Source organism: Calypte anna, chromosome 27 (assembly GCF_003957555.1).
Source record: "Calypte anna isolate BGI_N300 chromosome 27, bCalAnn1_v1.p, whole genome shotgun sequence".
Classification (NCBI taxonomy): Eukaryota; Metazoa; Chordata; class Aves; order Apodiformes; family Trochilidae; genus Calypte; species Calypte anna.
The window spans coordinates 373,845-393,482 of NC_044272.1; the positions used below are offsets into that span (position 1 = coordinate 373,845).

A 19,638-nucleotide genomic window follows, 5' to 3' on the forward strand; every position below is an offset into this window, starting at 1 on the left:
ACAGAATCCTGGCTCTCCCCTGCCAGGAGCCATGTTGTGCCCCTGCTGAAAGCAGAAAGGACACGCAAGTACCAGGATACTGCAAATTAAAGACTGGATCCTTACTTTGGGAACACTTAAACTGTTCTTTGGGATGGCCGATGAGCTTCAGATGAAGGCTGTCTCTGTCAGGCCAGGCTGGAGCTGGGGTGCTCAAGAGCACGGAGGGGCTCAGGGTCTGGGTTTGAGCTGGTCCTGGAGGAGGAGGAAGAGGAGGAGGCAGCAGCAGAGCAGAGCCCATCAGCTCCTCCTGCCTCTTTTGGGGTGTTCCCACCCCCGCTGCTTCCGTTGTCCCGGCCCCAGCAGGACAGGAGCGGTCACAGCAGGTTTGGCTCCTGCAGAAGGGAGGTGGCAGGGATCATGATGCCAGAGGAGATTCGGAGGCTTCTGGAAGGTAACCACCATTTCTCCTTGCTTCTCTTTTGTCTCCCAGGGGAAGTCCTGCAGGGCACGGAGCTGAAAGGGTTTTTACACCTTGCTGTGCTGAGGCAGAGAGGGCAGTTGGCCTCTGGGAGCTATTTTTTCTCTAAAGCTTCTGGTTTTGGGGTCCTCAGGTTATGTATGTCCTCCCCGTCCTAACCCAAATGAGTGTAGGGTGTCTGCCCTGGTGTTTTTGGGGCTGTTCTGTTGATCAGGAGCTGGCAGGGTCCATGCCTGTGTTGGGAGTAGAGAAGCTCTCTGGGTTCCAGACTCTGTGAAAGGGCAAGAGAGTTTGTGTAAGATTGAGGGTTTTTTATTTTTCTGTCAGGGACAAAAGTTGTCCCCAGTGAGTGCTTTCAGGTAAGGCTACACCAAGGGAGCAGGTACAAAGGGTAAGAGAAGGTTGTGGGATGCAGTGAGCCCTCTCTCAGGCTCTGGATGTGCCTGTGCCAGGTGTGCCCTGGCTGTGGGTGTTCTGTGTCCCACTGTGGATGGGCTGAGCAAGCAATGGGGACACCCACGAGAGGGTTTCAACCCCAGAGGAAATGTGGGTACAGCTGAGAGGAGTGCTGGCTTCCAGCCCCACTTCTGCTTGATCTTTTCTCACCTCCTGAGGAGCTGCTGAGTGCATGAGCAGTGCTGATGCCATTCACTGCTGAGCGTGTGTAAGATGGTGGGTGAGAGGCTTCTGAAGTTGTTCTTCCTGGGTTTCTTCACAAGCATGAACTGCAACACCTCCCCTCGTTTCAGCCACGCAGAAAAAACATGGTTTAACTCTTCTATCAAAATGTGCTTTGCAAACACTAGGTCTTTGCAGTCATCACTGGCCCCGTGGCAGGGTAAGCAAAAAGCTTGGGTAGAGAAGTGCTGTGCAGAGGTGACCACGTTGCAACCACCTCCTAAATGAACCTGGGGCAGCAGCTTTGCAGGCTGCAGAGTTAGAAGAAGGATGCAGGTGTTGGCCACAACCTGCAGCTGGGAAGGAGTTGTTTGCATCTTGCTGCTCACTGCTCCAGCCCTCGTGTTTTGGGTTGGCCCCAGCTGCCTCCAGGCTTGGGGACCTTTTGTTCCCTGTTGCAATAGCTCCTGGCAGCCCTGAGCAGTGGTCCCTTTCCCTCTGAGAAGCAGGATAACTTCCAGTCCTGGGATCTGGCAGTCTGGGAGTGGGTGTGTGCAGCCTCCAAGTCCATCAAAGCTGTCTGCCAAATGCTTCGTGTCTTCCCCCAGATGTAGGTGTAAATTTTCTCCTCTGTTTTTCAATCAGGGGGGTTTCGGTGAAGTTCACCCTTTCACATTTTTGATGTGCAGTGCTTTATTGTTCAGTGCTGACACTTTTGTAAACAACTCATTTTTGCTCCTGCCACCTTCCTTTAACTTAGATTATTTTCTTGTTAGCTGACTGTTTTTAATTGAAGGCTTCAGATCTCCTTCTAAAGCACAGCCTTTGTTTGCTGACAAGTATAGCAGGCTATGAATGGAGATTAATTGCATGTCACATACCTCTGTATCAAACTTGCTGTGTCTTAACAATCTACAGTCTTGAAGCCTTCCAGTGACTGAGGAGGCTTTGAGCTACACAGGCTGGAAAGGCAGGAGCTGAAGCTGTTTGCAAACTGCATTCCTGGAAGATTTCCTGTATTTAAAATAAAAATTTCTGGTAGAGGAAGAAACCTGTGCTGACGTACAGGCAATAACATCTGCTGCCTTCAGCTTGGTCCCTAGTGCAGAGTTTTTGTGTTGCACACCAGCAGGTAGGCAGGGGCTTGCTGGTAACACTTTTGTTATCACCAGAGACATCTTTGAGGTTGCAGAGGTTGAAAGCCAGCACAATATGGCTCTTATCTCTGCAGTGCAATCCTGTGACACTTAGAAATGGTTGATGTTTTCTGTTTCTGAGTGGTTGTGGCTGCAGCAGTTGTAGTACCATAAGTTCCACCTTGCAATTAAGCACACCAGGGTCTCATTAATGCTGGATTGTCAGTTAATTGCAGAGAGGTTTCACTTCTGGTTCAGTCTGGTTCCTTTTGAACCTACTTTTGTTGAAGTGCATTTCATGTTTATTTAGCACAAATTTCTTCTGAAGGCTGTAAACATTGGCCTTAAAAAATGTGATACATCTCTGACAAACCCAGGGCTTCTGCTTTTCTTTGTGGAAGCAAAGGCAGTGTGGCACTCTGATTACCTCCCCTTCTCCTGCCTTGCTTGATCCTCTTCATTTCAGATGGTGGGCCTGGAAAAACATTTCTTACTGGAGTTTGGGCAGCAGGAGGGACAGGGCAGATGCTGTGCTGTGAGCCTGTGCCTGCACCTGCACAGCCAAACAAAGCTGGAAGCTGCTGAGTGAAACAGATACCACACAGTGCTCAGGTTTGGGAGAGCTGGGAAGCCACGGGCAGCACTGATGTGGCAGCATCACTAGCTCCAGAAATTAAATATCAGGGAATTCAGGGCTGAGTCTTGGAAGCTTGGAAGCACCCTTTCTTGAGCCTACAGAAAAGTCAAGTAACCCTGGGTGTGATAGTTCACAGCTTTTATTTTGACAAGTGGGGCAGGGGATGATAGAACTAGCCTTCCAAATCCCTGCCTAGGATGCATCCTGGAAATACTGACACAGCCTCAAGGAAGCTCCAGGTATCTTAACTCTCTGTGTTGATAGGTGTCCTAAGCTTTTTTTTTTAAAAATAATTTTTCCCAGCCATCTGGGGTAATAAACTGCAGGAGTGATTGTGTGAAGCATCAAATAAGTGCTGGAGCAGACTGGTTGGCTCAGCAACATCTTGCAGAGCTAAACTGTTGTGATTCTGTGGGATTAATTCCTCTGCACATGGAGTGTAGGATTTCTGGTGGCAGAGGAGTAAAAAAGAGCAAAAATAAAGCCAATGTGTGTGATTGGAGAGAATACACATGGCATCGTAATACCTTTCAGCTCTCTTCATTGAGCACTGTTTAACTCCTAGAATTTAGTGCTGCTGTTAAAAGGTGATTTACTACCTGGACTTCAGTGGTTGTGACATAATTCTCATGGTGCTGTGCATCTCCTGCAGGATTAAGTGGATATCTGCAGTTGCCTCTAGAAACTTCCCTGAAACTCTTGATGAAATCTCAAGTATTTTTCCCCCTCCCCCTTTTTACCTTTTTAGCTGCAGGAAATGAAAAGGAGAGTCCTGTAAACTTTCAGAGTGGGTTGCAGAGAGCAATCTATAAACATCAAGAATATAATGTTACTGACAAGCAGTAAAACCAGCATTAGGGTGATTTACTCTATAGCTGCTTACATATTGCTCTTCCTGATCCACTTTGAGAGTTTATGGTTAGGCTTTCTTTTTCATTTCCTGATGCTATAAACATCATGGCTGGCTCTGAAAGGGGCTCTGCCTGCTTTGCAGAAGTAACCCAGGTTCTGCTATAACTTATCCAGCAGCTGATCTGTGCTGACATCCCAGTAAGTAAATACCATATCAGAGCTAATCATTTACTCATGGAGCTAATCTGTGCTTAAAAATGATAGAGGGATGCAGCTGATATTTGCACAAGTGCTGGGAGCAGTTTGGGTTTTTTCTTGCTTGTTCTCTTTCTGGTGGAAATACAGCCAGGATGTAGTTGCTGACCCATTTCTGCTGTGCTGTTTTATGCTGGTTGGGATATAATAAAATGTCCCCTTAGCCTCATCTGTTCTTAAGCAGTAAGCTCCTTGGAGCAAGATAGATCCTTAATGCTTAGATATATGTACTTGGGTACTTTCTGTGTAATTTGTAAGTGGTGTAAGCCTCAGTGTTGTTCAGCTTATCATAAACTCACGCTATACCCTAGGTGTACAGTGAAAATGAAACTTAGCCCAAGGATTACAGGATTGGCCTAGGATTTAGGAGGCTTTATTCACAGCTCTGGCAAAGCCTGAGTGCTATCCCAGGAAGGCCATCTAGGGCTGAACTGCTTGCAGTCAGCCAGCAGAAACTGCAGCTGGATGTAGGTGTGGGTTTGAGAGGGATGCTGTGAGTTGGTGTTCCTGCCCATCTGCTGAGGGCTCACATCTCAGGGGTTGTGCTGGGATGTGCTGGGATGCTGTGCTATCTCACTGCTGTGGTCAGGCTTTAGGGGCTGTGTCTCAGCTATGAAGTGGTGGTTCCAGATGTCAGACACAGCTGGCTCAGACCTTGTGGGTCAGGAGCCCTCTTGGCAGGAGGATGGAGTAAGGAGCCAGTGAGGACCTGGAGGAGTCTGCACTTGGCTGCAATGTGCTTGTTAGTGAGTGCTCCTGTGGTGCTTTGAGCTGAAGAAATCCAGAAAGGAGAACTGCTATGGGAAGAAGGGTTATGATCTGGATTCGTTTCTCCTTCTGAGGTTACTGTGGGCAGGGCTGGGTCTCCCTGGTTCTGCCCATCTGTCGATCTGAAGAAGTGGTGGGAAGAGGACCCTGTTCCTGGGGGATGTCCAAGCATCAGCCTTGTTCCCCCTTGTTCCATGTCCTTCTGCATGCTTTTCACTTTAAAGATCTCCCTCCTCTCCACCCCCCAAGCCTTCTGTGAGTGTGTCATGAGCAGGTAACAAAAAGAAGTGAGGGCTTGTGGTTTAAACAGAAAAAAAAAAGTATTAATTTCTCTTGTGGCATTTTGATCTTGAGATGTGCTTGCAGGTGGAGGGGCTGTTTTTCAGGAGCTCTGCAGATTCCTGGGGTGTGCTAAACCGTGTTGGCTGTTGTACCGCCAGCTGAAGCATAAGGAGCTGAAAGTCTTGCAAGCAGGATATTAAATTGACATTAGTGTCACAGTATGGGGCATGAGTAAAAGGTTGGAGAGGCCTGTGGATGTACAACACCACAGCTTTGAAGCCAATCTTTTCTCTGCTGAAGTACAAGGATGATATTCTATGCTGAGCAGGTGTGATTTGGACTGGTTTTGTTGTTTTTTTTTTTTTCTATGAGACTTGTTTTGAGGTTTATGTAAAGAGCATAAATATTTATGCAAATGGGATGCAGACAATCCTTTTATCTTCCAGCTCAGGTTAGATTTCTGCATATAGATGTGGTTTCCAGGTGAGAGAATTCAGTATTTGCTTTTGTCTGGCTGTCTCTGAGTGAGCACAGGGTGAAGGATTTCAGTGATCACCTTGCAGCAGAACCCTTGTTGTGATACTTGTGCACAACCAACCTGTGCCTGTCAGAGCTTGTCCTTCATGAAGATCATCCTTGTGAAAACCACAGGTTTGGCTTTCTGTGAAGTGTTCCTGGTTATCTTGCTCTGGCATTTTAAAATGCTTTGGATCCTCCTCTGAATGGCACAACATCTTCTTGTGTGTCCCTACCTGATGCCAAAATCCTTCCACAGCAGCAGATTTGTAAAGTTTAGGGAAGAGGCAGGTGGCATTGCATTCAATAGTTGAACCTTTATTTCACTTCACCTTCCTCCTCCTCTCTTCTGCTTGGTGGTTTCTTTGCAGCTGCCTTACACCACTGCAGCCACGTGCAGTGTTCAGGTTCTGCTCAATGTCTTCACTTCTCCAAGTGAAGGCTTCAGACTGGCTCATGTCTCCAGACCAGACTCCTTGGTACAGTGCCTTGAGGGCTTCCCAGTGCACTGCCAGGCTCAGGTTTTTTAGCCAAGAATGGATCTTTCTGCTGTGTGTTCTAACCCTCGATTCTCTCTTTCCCAGATGTTGAAGGTTACCTGGCAGAGGGACTGCAGAATGAGAACCTGAGTGCTAAAGCAAGGGAGCAGAGGGATGCAATTCTCTTTGGCTTCCAGCAAGTCAAAGCCAGGTTTGTGTTGTCTCCTTTACTTCAGAATAATGTCACACTCTGGGGTACCACATGCTGTGTTTAACTACCTGGACAATTGGCCCATGCTTTGGAAATTAATGGACATTTTGGCCTGGATATAATGTGATATAATACCAGCACTGTACACTGATTTGTATGCTCATATTTAAGCAGTTCTTCTGCAAAGTTGTCATGATTTATGGAATTTTTTTTAGTATTTCAAGGTAAAAATTATGCCTCAGGCTGTGTCTGTACAGCTCTTTGCACATGGGTCTCTGTTCTTCCTTCTCCCTTGTGCTTGAGAGGGTTTGGTGGAAAAAATCCATCACTTGATATTTGGGTGTGTGGGTAAATCAATACAGTGAGCAGAGATTCATGCTGCTGGCTTGCTGCTGAAAGTATTTCACAAGTGGCTCCTCAACTCCTAGATGTATTGCCTGGACTTTGATACAGTAAAATGGAGTGAAGAGGGCTAAAACTGAGCTCTGACCTAGGTTCCAAAATCTTTTGCCCTCAGAACTATTCAAGTCCTGCATGAGAGCATGGACTGCATCACTTGGATAGGTGAGCAGAGTAAACAAAGGTTGCTGGAGGCTTAAATAAAACTTTCATCCTCAAATGTGTTATATTTTCAGCTAGAAATGTGATCCAGAGCTTGCTGTTAAAGCTCTGGTTATAAGACATGAGTTGTGTCACTTGGTGTTAAGACCTGATAATAAAACTCGGGGTGGCTGACTGATCTAAGCATCCAGTTTAAATAAAACTGCTGTCGAGTCCCTGAGAAATGGAGAATTTTATCCTTTGGAAGGGCACAGCCAGATTCTATTCCCTGCAGTCCCACTGAAGAACTTTGCAAGATGCCCTGCTGTATCTTAATCGATCTTTCCTGCTGGCTAATTAAGCATCAGTTTTACTCAGCAACTCGGGACTGTGTAATTATCAGCCTGGGTTGCCCTGAATAATTGAAACAAGCTGAAAGCAGAAGATGGAAGCCTTTGGAAAATGGGGCCATAGCATATCTAGTGGAAGAAGGGGATGTGCAGCAGTGTCCTGTAATATTGCAGGAGAAAGGCCTTGATTGCATCTTTGTAGCAGACTGATGTGATTGCTCTGAAAAATTCCCAGGCATTGGCAGGTATTGATCTTGGATGGGAAGAGTTAGGTAAGCAAAATTCCAAACCTGAAGCATTCAGGCATCAAGTCAAGGTTTGCTTTTTTTAGTTTTTTTTTTCAACTGTCCTGAGAACATCCAACTTCAGAAGCAGCAACTCTTATATCCTGTTATAATGCAACTCTAGGTCTGTTTTAAATGAACTAAAAATAGCACGGAACTCGATAAATGTGTGAGGCAGATGGCAAACTTGGAAATACTGGCTTGTTCTGGCTTCCCAAAGTAAGTGGTCTGTCTTCATGTGCTGTTAGAGGTGTGAATGATGCTTGAGTGGCTGGGACAGATGGTGCTGTGACCATCATCCCTTAGACCTCTGGCTTCCCAGAGGCTGAGTGTGGTTTTGGTCAAGTAGGAGCAGCCTTTAGTGTCCTGGGGCAAACACTGATGCTGTGGCACAGAGCTCAGCCTTGGCTCTTAGCTGTCTTTCTCAGCCTAAAAAAATTAAATTTTAAATAGATCTTTTTCTAACAGTTATCTCAAAAAAAAAAAAAAAGCAGGAGATTGGGTGAGTCAGCCTTGCATCAGGAGGAGGGATGATACAGAAATTCCTCCTGGATGCTGGGGTTTAGATGTGTGCCTCAGTCTTGTTGCTTATTAAAATAAATTGCAGGTACTTCTGTAGGGGGAAGTGAGACCCTTGAGCAAAGACTCCAGGATGCTGCTGATTTCCTACTTGTGTTTTATTGTTCAGTGGCATTTGGGAAGGGTGAGAAGAGAGTGTAGAGATGTCCTTGTTCTGACCTGAGCCATTAAGGCAATGATTTGTGGTGGGAGATTACTGTAACCATGACTGTATCTTTTTATTTGAAAGGATCTGAGTGGGTCTTGCTCTTGGGGATGAGGAGCAGGTTTGCCTCTTGGGGGAGCTTCCTGTGGCTTTTGTGGTGGGTGTTCAGGAAACCATCAGCCCTGGGCTTCAGGAAGCCTCTGCCTCCTCCCAGCAGCCCTGCTTGCAGCTTTTCACCTCTGCAGGATGAAACAGGACACGGGAGGGTAGGGTTTCACTGTTTGGGTTCATAATGGGCATCAGTGAACTGCTCAGCTACTGGGGAGAGAGACACATCCATCTCCAAAAGGGGAAGAGCTTCATCCAGAGCACGATTATCCCAAGCCAGGCTCAAGAACTGTTCCTGGGATTTGGCTGTCAGGTCTTTAATATCACAGCTTCATAAGGTTCCCCCACCAGGAGGTTTGCTGAGACTATAACGTGAGCAAGTGGTTGGGCTTTGTCTCCATGTGCTACCTGGGAGGATATATCTATATATACTTGTATATATTTATATATATTTTTATATATTTACATATACTTATTGTTCCCATCTCACCACAAGAAGTGCAGGGGCTTGGTTGCAGGTTCTGACTTCTTCCAAGGCAGGCTGTGGGGTGTTTTTGCTGGCAGTGGGGAGGCTGTCACCATACAGCTGAATTATGAGTCCCTGCACTATTTTACTTTCAGCATGGATTTGGTTATTTACAGTGGACTGTTGTGTAGAAACAGTTCCCTCTCCTTTCTTTTCTTCCCTTCCTACTAACTCAGATCACATTCCACTTTTTAACACCCTAGATGTAAATCCTGGCCTGGCAGTTTTTTTCCTAATTATCCCTTTGGTTTTGTTGGCAATCTCACTTTAGTCTTGAACAAAAAAGGAGTCTTTGCAGTGGTTAAAAATTACTTTGAAAAGCACCTTTGGTTTGGGGGAGCACAGGTGGAGGACGTGGCACTGGGGCAGAGCTTTGCTTCTCTTCCAGAAACCCCAAAAGCTGTCAGCTGCTTCTGTTTCAGGTCTGCTGGTGCTGAGGGATTGTTCCAAACTGTTCTTTGGGAGCATCTCTGCTGTTTCTTGTGTCCTGACAAAGCTGGATGCTGAGCCAGCAGCAGATGCCTGACACCTGGGATGAATCAGAGACAGGACTGCTCAGGAACACAAACCCATTCTTGTCCTTTGGCAAGAGAAGGAACCAAAAACCTTCTTGCTGTTAAATGACCTCACCTCAGCATTTTGACACTTGCAGAGCAGTCAAGGTGGCAGGGGGTGAGATGGGGAGAATGGGATTTATTTAAAAATATGGAGATAAATAGTTCCTGCCTCTCCTTGGAGTCACTGGTCATTGAAGCTCCCTGTGGGAAGGCAGCTTTGCAGTGATGAAAACAAATTCTTAGTATTTTTTTTCCTTGAGGTGAAATGTAATAATGCCAAAAGGAGGGCAAGGCAGACCTGTTGTGTATCAAAGCAGAAATGAAGAGAAAACCCTTAATTGATGTCCAGTTTCTCATATACACCCATTAGGAAATCCAAAATAGACACTGAAACTTTCCCTTTATTTTGCTCTGCTGTGACTAAAACACCAGTGTGAACCTGAGGCTCAGTCCTGCTTCTCATAACTAATTTCCAGAATAGTTTTTTGATGTTCCTACCAGCAGCAGGAGCTCCAGCATAGACCAGGCTCTTCATGGCAAGGTCTTGCAGTGGTGCTATAAAAGATTCACTAATGGGAATACATTCAAAATTTTGACTGAAGCAGTGTGTTTGGCCTGTTTTAATACACTTCTAATGATATTAACTACATTTATTACTTCCATTTTCAACCTTATTTTAAAGTTTTAAGATTGGAATTAAAGAAAATGCCATTTCAGGGTAATTTTGCTTCATTAGTGTAAATGCACTGCCTGTAATTCCTACCAATATTAAACTCATTATGCTGAATAACGTGTGATACCAAGATAAAAAGGAATTTAAGAATGTGACCTGATGGGCAGATAATTGAGCTGAGCACATTAATGCCAGGGCTGGACTGTAGCCCCACCACATTGTCCTTAATTAGGCAAAGTGCTGTTCTCCTCCTTCACATTCTTCAGAGAGATGAAATTTATTTGCTCAGCAAGGAAATGATCTTGCTGAGCAGGATTTCATTCACACTTGCTTTGGCTATTAAATACAGATTTGTTCTGCAGGGAAAAAAAAAAAAAAAGTCCCTGTCACTTCAGAAGGACGTGGCAGCTTTTGGGTTTACATTTTTTTAATGCTAAAAATGGGCTCCTCAAGTTGTGTTTTTTTTTTTTTTCCTTTGTGTGTGGGAGCACTGCCTTGGGGACACATTAGGGTGCACAGCACCAGCTGGTGTTAATGGAGATCTAAAGCCTCTCAGCACCCTGCACCAGTCCATCTGAGCAGAGACATTCCTTTACTTTTCAGCAGTCAAGTTTAATATTGCCCAATGTGATTATTTCTTTTTAAAGTCTGCTAAAGTTTCCATTAGGATGTTCCCAATTTTTTTCTGTAATCTCAGCAGGGGATTTTTAAAATTTTTTTTTTTTTTGCCCCTCTTCTTCTTTTTGGAGAGTGCTGAGGAGGGAATTCTCCTGTTAATACATGGTGTGGCAAGGGCACAAATTCAGTTCATCTGTTATCTTCTACCTGCTTTTATACCTGGCTGCCTGTGGCCATTCACTCTCCCAGTAATGCAGTTTGGTGCCTTCTGGGTTAGACTCCTTTCAGTAATTTGCATCGTTTTCCATTCCAGCTGATAAAATTACCCCCATTTCCCCATCCATTTCCTTGTGAATGCATTGTTAATCTGAAACCTGAGGACTGTAAATGATTGAAATTGTGTAACCAGAGTCTTTGCATAGCTGCTGCTGCTGCTGCTTCTGTAGCATTTAACTGAGAAATGCATTTGAAGTGGTTTGTAACTGACTTTGCTAATGGTGAGCTCCCCAACCCCATTTTCAGGGTTTTTTTCTGCTTGAGATCTTGTACAGCATTGATTTTTTTTAAATTTTCTTTTTGCAAACATTAAAACCCAACAAATACTGTGTACCAAACAAATTAGACTGTCTTGAAATATCTAATTTAATGACATCTGTGGTGATATTAGTGTTCTTAAGTGGACAGGAAAATACAGGCAATTTGATTGAAACCTGAGTTTATTTTATGGTTCCTGCTGAAAATGAGTCTGAGAGGAAAGTGGGGTTTAGACTTTTATAGACTTCAGAGCTGCAGAGACCATTATGGGCATCAGGTTTGACCCCCCCTGTGTAATGAAGACTTCAGACAACATTTCTGGCTTTAGCCCCAAATGGGTCTGGGCTGAGTCCTTCAGCTTTGGGATTTGCTGCAAGCAGTGATCAGCAAACTCGAGCTGTGGATGGGAGGACTGGGTGTGTTTTATATATTGTACTGGATTTCTGTGCACTGGTGGGACTGGTGACACCCCCCCTGTGCAGCAGAGGGCAAAGGGGCTTCCTGGGAAACCTGCCTGCTCCGTGACTCAGTTTCCCTTTCCAACGTGAGCAGCATTTTCTTCTGCTCTTTCTCATGGCAGTTCCCACTCTGAGGTCTGTTTATACAGTGGAGATGGGATTTTGATTGGGTCCAGTTGGAGACCCTGCTACCAGGAGGCTGATGGATGGGGATTGGGATCTGGATGTTTCTCAGGAACATAAACAGTTCCAGAAGAGCCCCTCTGATGTTTGCTTCTTGAGTGCGCAACCGCAAGGGCTGCAGCATCACCAGAAACAGTTTGTGTTTTCAGCAGAACAAAATCTTCCTGTCTGGCCCCAAAAATGCACCAATGAGGTGAGAGAGGTGGGTGGTTTGTGGAGAACCAGGCAGGGGAAATGCTTCTGGGATGCCTTTTGTTAAAGTATTGGCAGTGAAACTGGCTCTTTGGCTTTGTAATGGAAATCAGATATTTTTGGGTTAGTTCCTTGCTTTTACATATTGCATCAGAATTCTCAATAGATTCCTTTGTGAAGTCATTTTGCTGAAGTTAGTAAATCACTTGACAAGAGTTTCCTCCTCCATCTCCCTGCACTTAAGGTCTAGTGTGAACTGGACCTCTCTCCTTTGCCTTCTGGCTCTTCTTAGAGGATTCCACTCACAGCTGGGGGATAAGAGCTGTATTAAAAAAGTGCTTATAGGAACAGCTGAGATGTGAGTGACTGCATCTCCTATTTCCAAACTTTCTGGTTAATAAAATCAATGAGAAGCTTTTCCTCTTGGGGCTCGTGAGATCTAAAAACTGCTGATTAAAGATGAAAATGTCAAACCTGATCCCAAGGCAAATAACCTCCAAAATAAAGATGCTCTGGAATAAGGATCAGGCTTCTGATCTCTTAATTTGTGCTGTTTGGCTCAAGGGGGTGTGTATGGGCCAATTACAATTTAAAAAATGAATAGCTGCAAGAAATCATTGGATGGTGTATTTCAGGGTAAACTTCCTGCAAAGCTTAAGAGTGGAATGTTGTGTAACCCTGTTGGCCAGGACATGTTAAGGGTGTCACGTCCTTGTCAGCTCTGTCCTAATTGGGAACAAAAATCAGAATTGGCCTCAAGCTCTGCACTTTGAAGAGAGACCCAAGATGACAAACCTCCTCCTGCCAGCAGAGTTCCTGCTCCTCTGCTGCACAGAAACATGTTTGATTCTCAGTCTATAAAGTCTATAATGGGTATATTTGAACCAACCCTATTTGGTACCTAGGCAGTGGCAGCTGTATCATTGCATTTCTTGGGTAATACAGCAGCACAAAATATTCTGTCCACCTCTGAAAATGAGGGAAATAAAACAGGCTGAGTGGCTAAGGCTGAACTCACCTGCAGGGAAGCGGTGGGGGAAATGCAGATGCTGGAAGTCATCCTTCCCCCCCTCCCTCTCTTCACTCATCACAGGGAAAGAAAGAAATCCTACACGTAAACACACAATGCTGTGGCATCATCCATGGGTGCCTTTAAGCTCTCAAGATAAGTAATTCATTCAAGATTTTCATGCAGTCAGTGGCAGATGAAGGAATTAGATCATTGCTCTTTCATCTTGCATAAGAACAAGACCATCTTCCCCCAGTCCTGATGAGATGTTAAGCTAACTTTCCTTCTCAGCTTAAGCCATTCCAGAGTGAAAATGATCAAAGCATGAGATTAAAGACACATCCTGATCTGATGAGATTAGAATTTTTGACTGTTTCCTTATGCTTAAAAAAACCAACAACAACAAAAAAGGATCTTTTTGGTATTTCCCTCCCTCTGTAAATCTGATCAGAGTGAGGCTAACATGGGCTTGCTGGTCCAGTAGGAAATGGAACTCAATTTTACATTTTTTTTTAAAACCATTTTACTGTATTAAAAATGACAGAGGTTAGAAACAAAGCTCTTATACTTTTATTGAACTGGAATTAGAAGTGACAGAAAATCATTTTGGTCCTAGTGCAGTAAATGTTATCACTAAAACATGTTCAGGGGGGATTAGGACAGTCTCTCAAGCACAAGAGACAAAAGTTCAGAAAACAAGAAGTGATTTTGCTGTCCTTGTCTCACAGCCGTTGTCTGTTCAGGAGACAAAAGTATTCCAGCTCTCAGGGATGCTGGAGGCTCAGGGGATGCAGGTACTGATCCTCTCGGGAAGTTTCCCAGATCAAATGTTGAATAAAATTTGAATTCCCAAGTAGCAGTTAATGCTGATTGGAAACAAAAGGATGGAGGAGCTCTGGCAGTTCCCCTGACCTTGGGCAGGTGATGGCATTTCTCTGGGCTTAGGGAAGATGGAGCAAGAGCTCAGTGTAAAAACAGGGCACCACTGCCCAGAGCATCCAAAGGTTCAGAGAAATTTGTAGCTTTCTCTTGTTCCGAGCCCCAGTGGTGTGGCTCTTTCCAATCTGATCCAGCTGCTCTTTGTCACTGAGCCCATTCTCCCAGGAAAGTTTCTTCTGTCTGTGCACATTTTTTATTTTGTCCAAAGCAAACAACTCAAATAAATATTATCCCCTTAATCAGAATTCTGTTGTTGTTTTCTAATTAATCTGTGTCAGTAGCTTGAATGTTTGTGTTAAATCATTTTCTTCATGAAAGCTTTTAATGAGGAAACAAATTGATTGGATTTCTACATACTGGATTCTTGCCACTAATGCCTATAGACCAAGCCTTTGTTAAACATCTTGCCTGTGAATGGGTCACTTTGTGGTTTATCCCCAATCCTTGAGTTCTTTCCAGATTTCCCCATATTAAAATGACTCAGCTGTCAGCCCAAGATGCTCTCCAAGGGTGAGAGATGAAGAAATCGTGGAGGATTTTCTTTTTTGGCACAGCCAGAAGTGGGCAGTGTGCCTGCTGCCCTCTGCAATGCTGTGGCTGTAAGGGGAGGTGTGAGATGAGGTTAGGGAGAGAACTGTAGAACAGAATTATAGCTTGGGTTGGAAGAGACCCCTAAAGGTCTTTAAGGGTGAAAAGTACAAGGTCATGGAAGCACTGGTATTTTGAGAGAGAAACCTTTTGTAGGGGAAGGAAGTTGGAAGCGTTTTTCAAGAGGAGGAGACGTGGAGGAGGTAGCAGAGGATGTTGCAAGGGCTGGGTACCATCTGTAGGACTTGCAAGTCTCCATGAAGCTTCTTGCACAAAACGTGTGTGTTGACCATTGGCTGGGTTCCTGGCAGCACTTCTGGCACGATTCCCCCATCAGTCTGGAAGGAATCATTCAGAATGAATGCTTATGTCTGTCTCTTTTTGGTCTTTCAGGTACCACTTGGAATTTCTGCCCCGAGGTGAGTATAAGCCAGGGGAAGGAGGGATTATTTACTGCTGTGAGCCTGGGGAGCTCATAGGGAGCTGGGGAGGGGCTGGATGTGTGTGGTGTTCTCTGTTCAAAGGCACCAAGAAAAGCTCAAGCTGAACAGACAGCTGTGTGTGGCAGTTCTGGGGTGTGGGAAGGGACAAAGCTGCAGTGAGGGCTGCAGCAGGAGCTCATCTTGTACTCTTTTTGGGTGACAGAAGTCCATTTCTCCTTATCCTTGGGAGCAAATAACATAAAACTGTGGTGCTGACATAAATGTCTTGGATAAGGCCAGGAAAATGTTCTGCAGAACTTCTCTGTAAAAGGCTTTGAGTCCAGGCAGGGCAGTGTATTCCCATGGGCCATTGACTTGGGAGCAAGGACTATTGGGTAACCTTCAGCAAGGAGTTTCCTCCAGTCTCATTGCTTCATGTTAACCCCAACTTGAAATTGAATCAACCTCCAGGTGTAGACAAATGGTCAGGCTGTAAATTCTTTTCAGGACCGTGACCATCTCTTGTTCTGTCTGTTAACAAGCTGGGAGATTCTGATTGGGACTTTGATCTTCATTTCCGCAATAATGTGGGTGATGATTTAAACTTTGCAGGGTGCCTGCAGGTCACAAGCTGTGTCAGGGGGTACTTTGGCATATTCAGGGCAATTGATGGATCTGTATTTGCTCAGAGCTGACCTGGAGCTCTTTTGAAGCTGTAGCTGAGCAGTGGAGCTGAGCTCTGATTCCTGATCTGGAGCATTGGGTACAGCCGAGGCACAAGGTTTGGTGGCTTTGTCCTTTTTCCTTAAGTAATGGTTGTGATATGTGGACACAGACAGAAGGATCTGCTGGTGTTCAAAGAAGAGGGGAGATGGGGCCATAATAAAAATCCCTGCGAGTGTTCCAAGTCAGCTAATCCTTCATTTACTCCAGGAATAAATTCCAGTATGTTACCTCCTCGATCAGGGCCCACTTCCAGCACATCCTGTCTGTCTGGCAGCACAGAAATGTCAGAAATGCAGCAGTGTTGCAATTCCCACCAGAACAGTGTTATCACATTTTAATATGAGCCTCGGTGCAGCCTCGGTGCTTCTAATTGCTTTCAAACCATTGTTTTCATGCATTTGGTTGATGAACCCAGCATCTGGCATCATTTGAGAAAGTACAACAGACAGCTGTGTTCAAAATTAAAAAAAAAAAAAGGACTAGAGCACATAAAAGGGCTCGAAATTAGGTTTTTGTTGGTTTTTTTTTTTACATTTTGAAAAGTTCATACAATTTAAAGGCTGGAGGAGGTATTCTTTTGTTCTTGTGAAATATTCTTCTTTTCTAGAGTTGGAAGCTTAAGTCCTATTAGGAAGATTGGTTTGTAGAACTGTATAAATCTGTAAATGAAGAGCCTAGCTTGCAACGCCTGCTAGGAATCACTGTGCAAGTGTTTGGGTCTTCAGGTATGTAGATGTCACTAAATGTGCCCCTGTGTCATCTTGAGAACTAATGTTATTTGGGCAAAATGTACAAAGGAGACAAGTTGGGAGTGAAAACGTGGGCTTGGACATCAGCTTGAGAACCTCAGGTGTGGTTGGTGATGCCTTGCTGGGGCACAGAGGAGAACTTGGTGTGTGCTGAGAGGAAAAGAACCAGAGAACTACAATGTGGGGCTTGGTTTTAAAGAAAAACAAAAGTTGCTGAGGTGCTTCTTGGATGCAACCCCAGGGTGACTCCTGTTTCCCTTTGGAGGAGGGCTGCCTGTCTCTGGGAAGCATTTCCTACACTTAATGTATTTCCTGCAGGGGTGCCCTTGCTGCCTTGCAGCAGCCTGCTCTTGGTGGGAAGAGATGAGGAAAGCTGGGAAAGAAAATGTGGAGAGAACCTGGGTCAGGTGTAGACCTCCCCCAGGTTCCTCTCAGTGTTTCTGTCTCTGTTGGTGCAGGGGAAATGTTCTGCAGCAGCTTTGGGCTGGAGGAAAGGAGTGGTCTGAGGGAGCAGCCCGAGGCTGTTCCAGGGTACTGCAAGGGAGGAGAGGGAAGGATTGAGTCTGGGAGGAGTCTGGAGGGACAGGGAGAAATGCAAAGGGAAGGGTTTGAGAAGAAAAAATTGTGTGTGTGTGGTTAAAAAAGAGCTGTGGGTCAGGGCTGGGAGTTTGGCTTTGCCAAATGGAACTTTGCATGAAATTCTTGTCACGGGGAACGTTTCAGCTTCTGCACTCCCAAACCCAAAAAGCCTCCAAAGATGAGCAGGTGTGACAAGACAAAATATGGGAAAAGTGAACTGGGTGAAATCACTGATGCCTCTGAAGTATTTTGGGATGCTGAGGAGCACTGACACTGCTTGCAGAGATGTGGAGATAGAATGTGGTTCTGCTCCTCTGGTCAAGGGCTCCAGCCTGGGACTGACCAAGAATTGTTCCTCCAAGTCCTGTGCTGTACCTGGACCTTCAGCTGGGAGGTTCCCTCAGCACAGGATTGCACTGAGAACTCCTCATCTCCCTGTGCTCATTCACACTAAAAATCTCACAGAGGGTGCAGTTACAGGCAGTGCCTTTTTACTTCATTTTTAAGACGACGTTGTCAATAGATGAATCAAACCATTTCATTGAGCTTGTGATAACACTGTTGTTTTTTCATCAGAAATTCATCCCAAGTGGTTTTCTCTGAAGCACCATGTGTGTAATTGCTGAATAGCTGTGTTCTTTCAAATATTCATAAGTAGTCAAAACATGCAAAAGAGCAAGGTAGTTGTTCCTATTTATCAATTTTAGGAAAACTGAGGCTCAAGAAATGTGTTTAATGTCCCAGAACATCTACAGGTGCATCCAGCAATTGGGTCCAGATCTCCTGCTTCCCCCAGCTCTGTGCCTTAACCTCAGAAAATGTCACCTCCCTGGAGATGAGAGCAATAAATATAAAATAAATATAAATGTGTCAGAGAGGTGGGCTCAGGGGCAAGATGGGATAAAACCTGACTTAAAAATTGGGAGCCTTCATGTTCCATAAAAGGATTACATAAGTAACAGTGTGGAAAGTCTTAGTAGGCCACTTATCTCCCAGTGTATAGTACTGAGATGAAGTGTGGATCGTTTTCCTCCTGCTGGCCCTGCTCCCTTTGGCTGAGATGTGGAGCTCGTCGTGGGTCACCGATTATTTTGGGGTTGGATGCTGGAGCTGAGCACGAGGTCTGTGCATACCCGAGGCATGCCTGTAGTTTTCTTTCATTAACTGGCATTACATAAAGGCCTCAAGTGTTAGATTTATGAAGCAGCTTTTCTATCTAAAGCCCCAAATCCATTGAACTGAAGTGAAACAGAGCTGGGTGGGAGACGGAACTGAGCGTTTCCCCAACCCTCTGCTCCCTGCTCCTGCATACTTGGTTCGTGTAGTTATGACAAGTACAAGTAGCAAATCATTAAAGCAGCAAAAACACCATCTTTACTGTAAAGAATCCCCTTTGAAGCTGAGGCAGAGTGTTCCTGAATTAATGGAGTGCATGGTGATTTTTTGCTAAGTTTTATTTATAAAAAAACCTCTTTGCCTCCATGCCAAGAGGCTCCAGCTCAGTGGTAAGCAGGGTTCAGACACGGAAACCCAGGCAAGATTTATGATGTGTTTGAAAACGCAAGGGGAAAAATATCGAATTGACAATATTTGTAACATATTGTTACAGTGTCTATTCTATCACCATGCCTGGAATTCCCCTGCTTTATAAACACCAGGGCCAGCTACAACCCTGGAAATGTCATAACACAGAGGGACAAAAAAGAAAACAAAAAAACTTTTGTTAGAATGCCTCCGAAAGCCTGAGATGTGTTTGGGTGGTGTGGGGAGCAGAGTTAATTAATGAAAAATGAAATGTACACAAAGGCATATGTTCTTTAACTTAAAAAAGAAAAGCTTTAATATCAACACTTGTGACAGGTCCCTTTATCAGCACTGAAGCTTTGCTTCCTGCAGCTCAGAGCAGGCACTTCTTTGCCTCTGTGTATGGATTTATATTCTGGGCAAACAAATCTGTGTAGAGTTTTTTTTTTTTGTTTTCTTTTTTTTTTGCATTGAAATCCCTCCTGTTTCATAGTTTTGCAAACTGAGCAGCTGCACAGCTTTGCTTTTGCAGGGACTTATAAATTATTCTGCTACCTTGTGGGGTCGTGCACGGATTTTGGAGGCAAGGAATGATTGTAGGAGGAAACAGAATGTTCTGCTTGGAGAAATGTCATAGGTAGGAGGCAAGTGTCTGCTCTGGGAAGGGCTGTATGGAGGTGTTTGCTTTTATTTACATATTTTATTTACATATACACATGGAGACATAAAGAGGTATCGAACTCAAACTGTTGCTATTGCTTTTTGAGTGTTCAATCCAGAAATCAAATTCCCCCCTAGCTTTGAATTATAAAGGGACTTTTCCACAATTCTTGAAAGTTCTAGGCACTTTTTTTTTCTTTTTAGTGTGTTCAAAGAAGGGAGAGAACAAGGGAAAAGCCTCTAAGAATGTGTTGATTTAAAACAAACCAATCCAAACCAAAAAAAGAAAAAAAGAAACACAAAAAAGAGGGGTTACTGTTTTCAATCTTTAGTTGGAGTCAGCAGATAAAGAATCTGCAGAGTATGTAATAGGATGGAAAGAGCAGGTAACAGCAGCTAGCAGTTTGGCTGGGCTGTTCTGCAGTTGATGTCAAAGCTTTCAGGACCTTTATTGAGGAGAATCACGTTAACAAGGAGGGCT

General features: G+C 44.6%; 1 protein-coding gene across 1 annotated transcript in view; it reads left to right on the top strand.

The window, feature by feature from the left end:
• Positions 1 to 334: 334 nt before the first annotated feature.
• SKAP1 (src kinase associated phosphoprotein 1) overlaps positions 335 to 19,638 on the top strand; it is a 113,730-nt gene continuing 94,426 nt past the window's right edge. Inside the window, exons 1-3 of the mRNA XM_030465718.1 lie at positions 335 to 433; positions 6,109 to 6,214; positions 14,891 to 14,916. Of these exons, the coding sequence (XP_030321578.1) occupies positions 400 to 433; positions 6,109 to 6,214; positions 14,891 to 14,916 (166 nt within the window). The 5' untranslated portion in view covers positions 335 to 399. The remainder of the gene's footprint in view (positions 434 to 6,108; positions 6,215 to 14,890; positions 14,917 to 19,638) is intronic.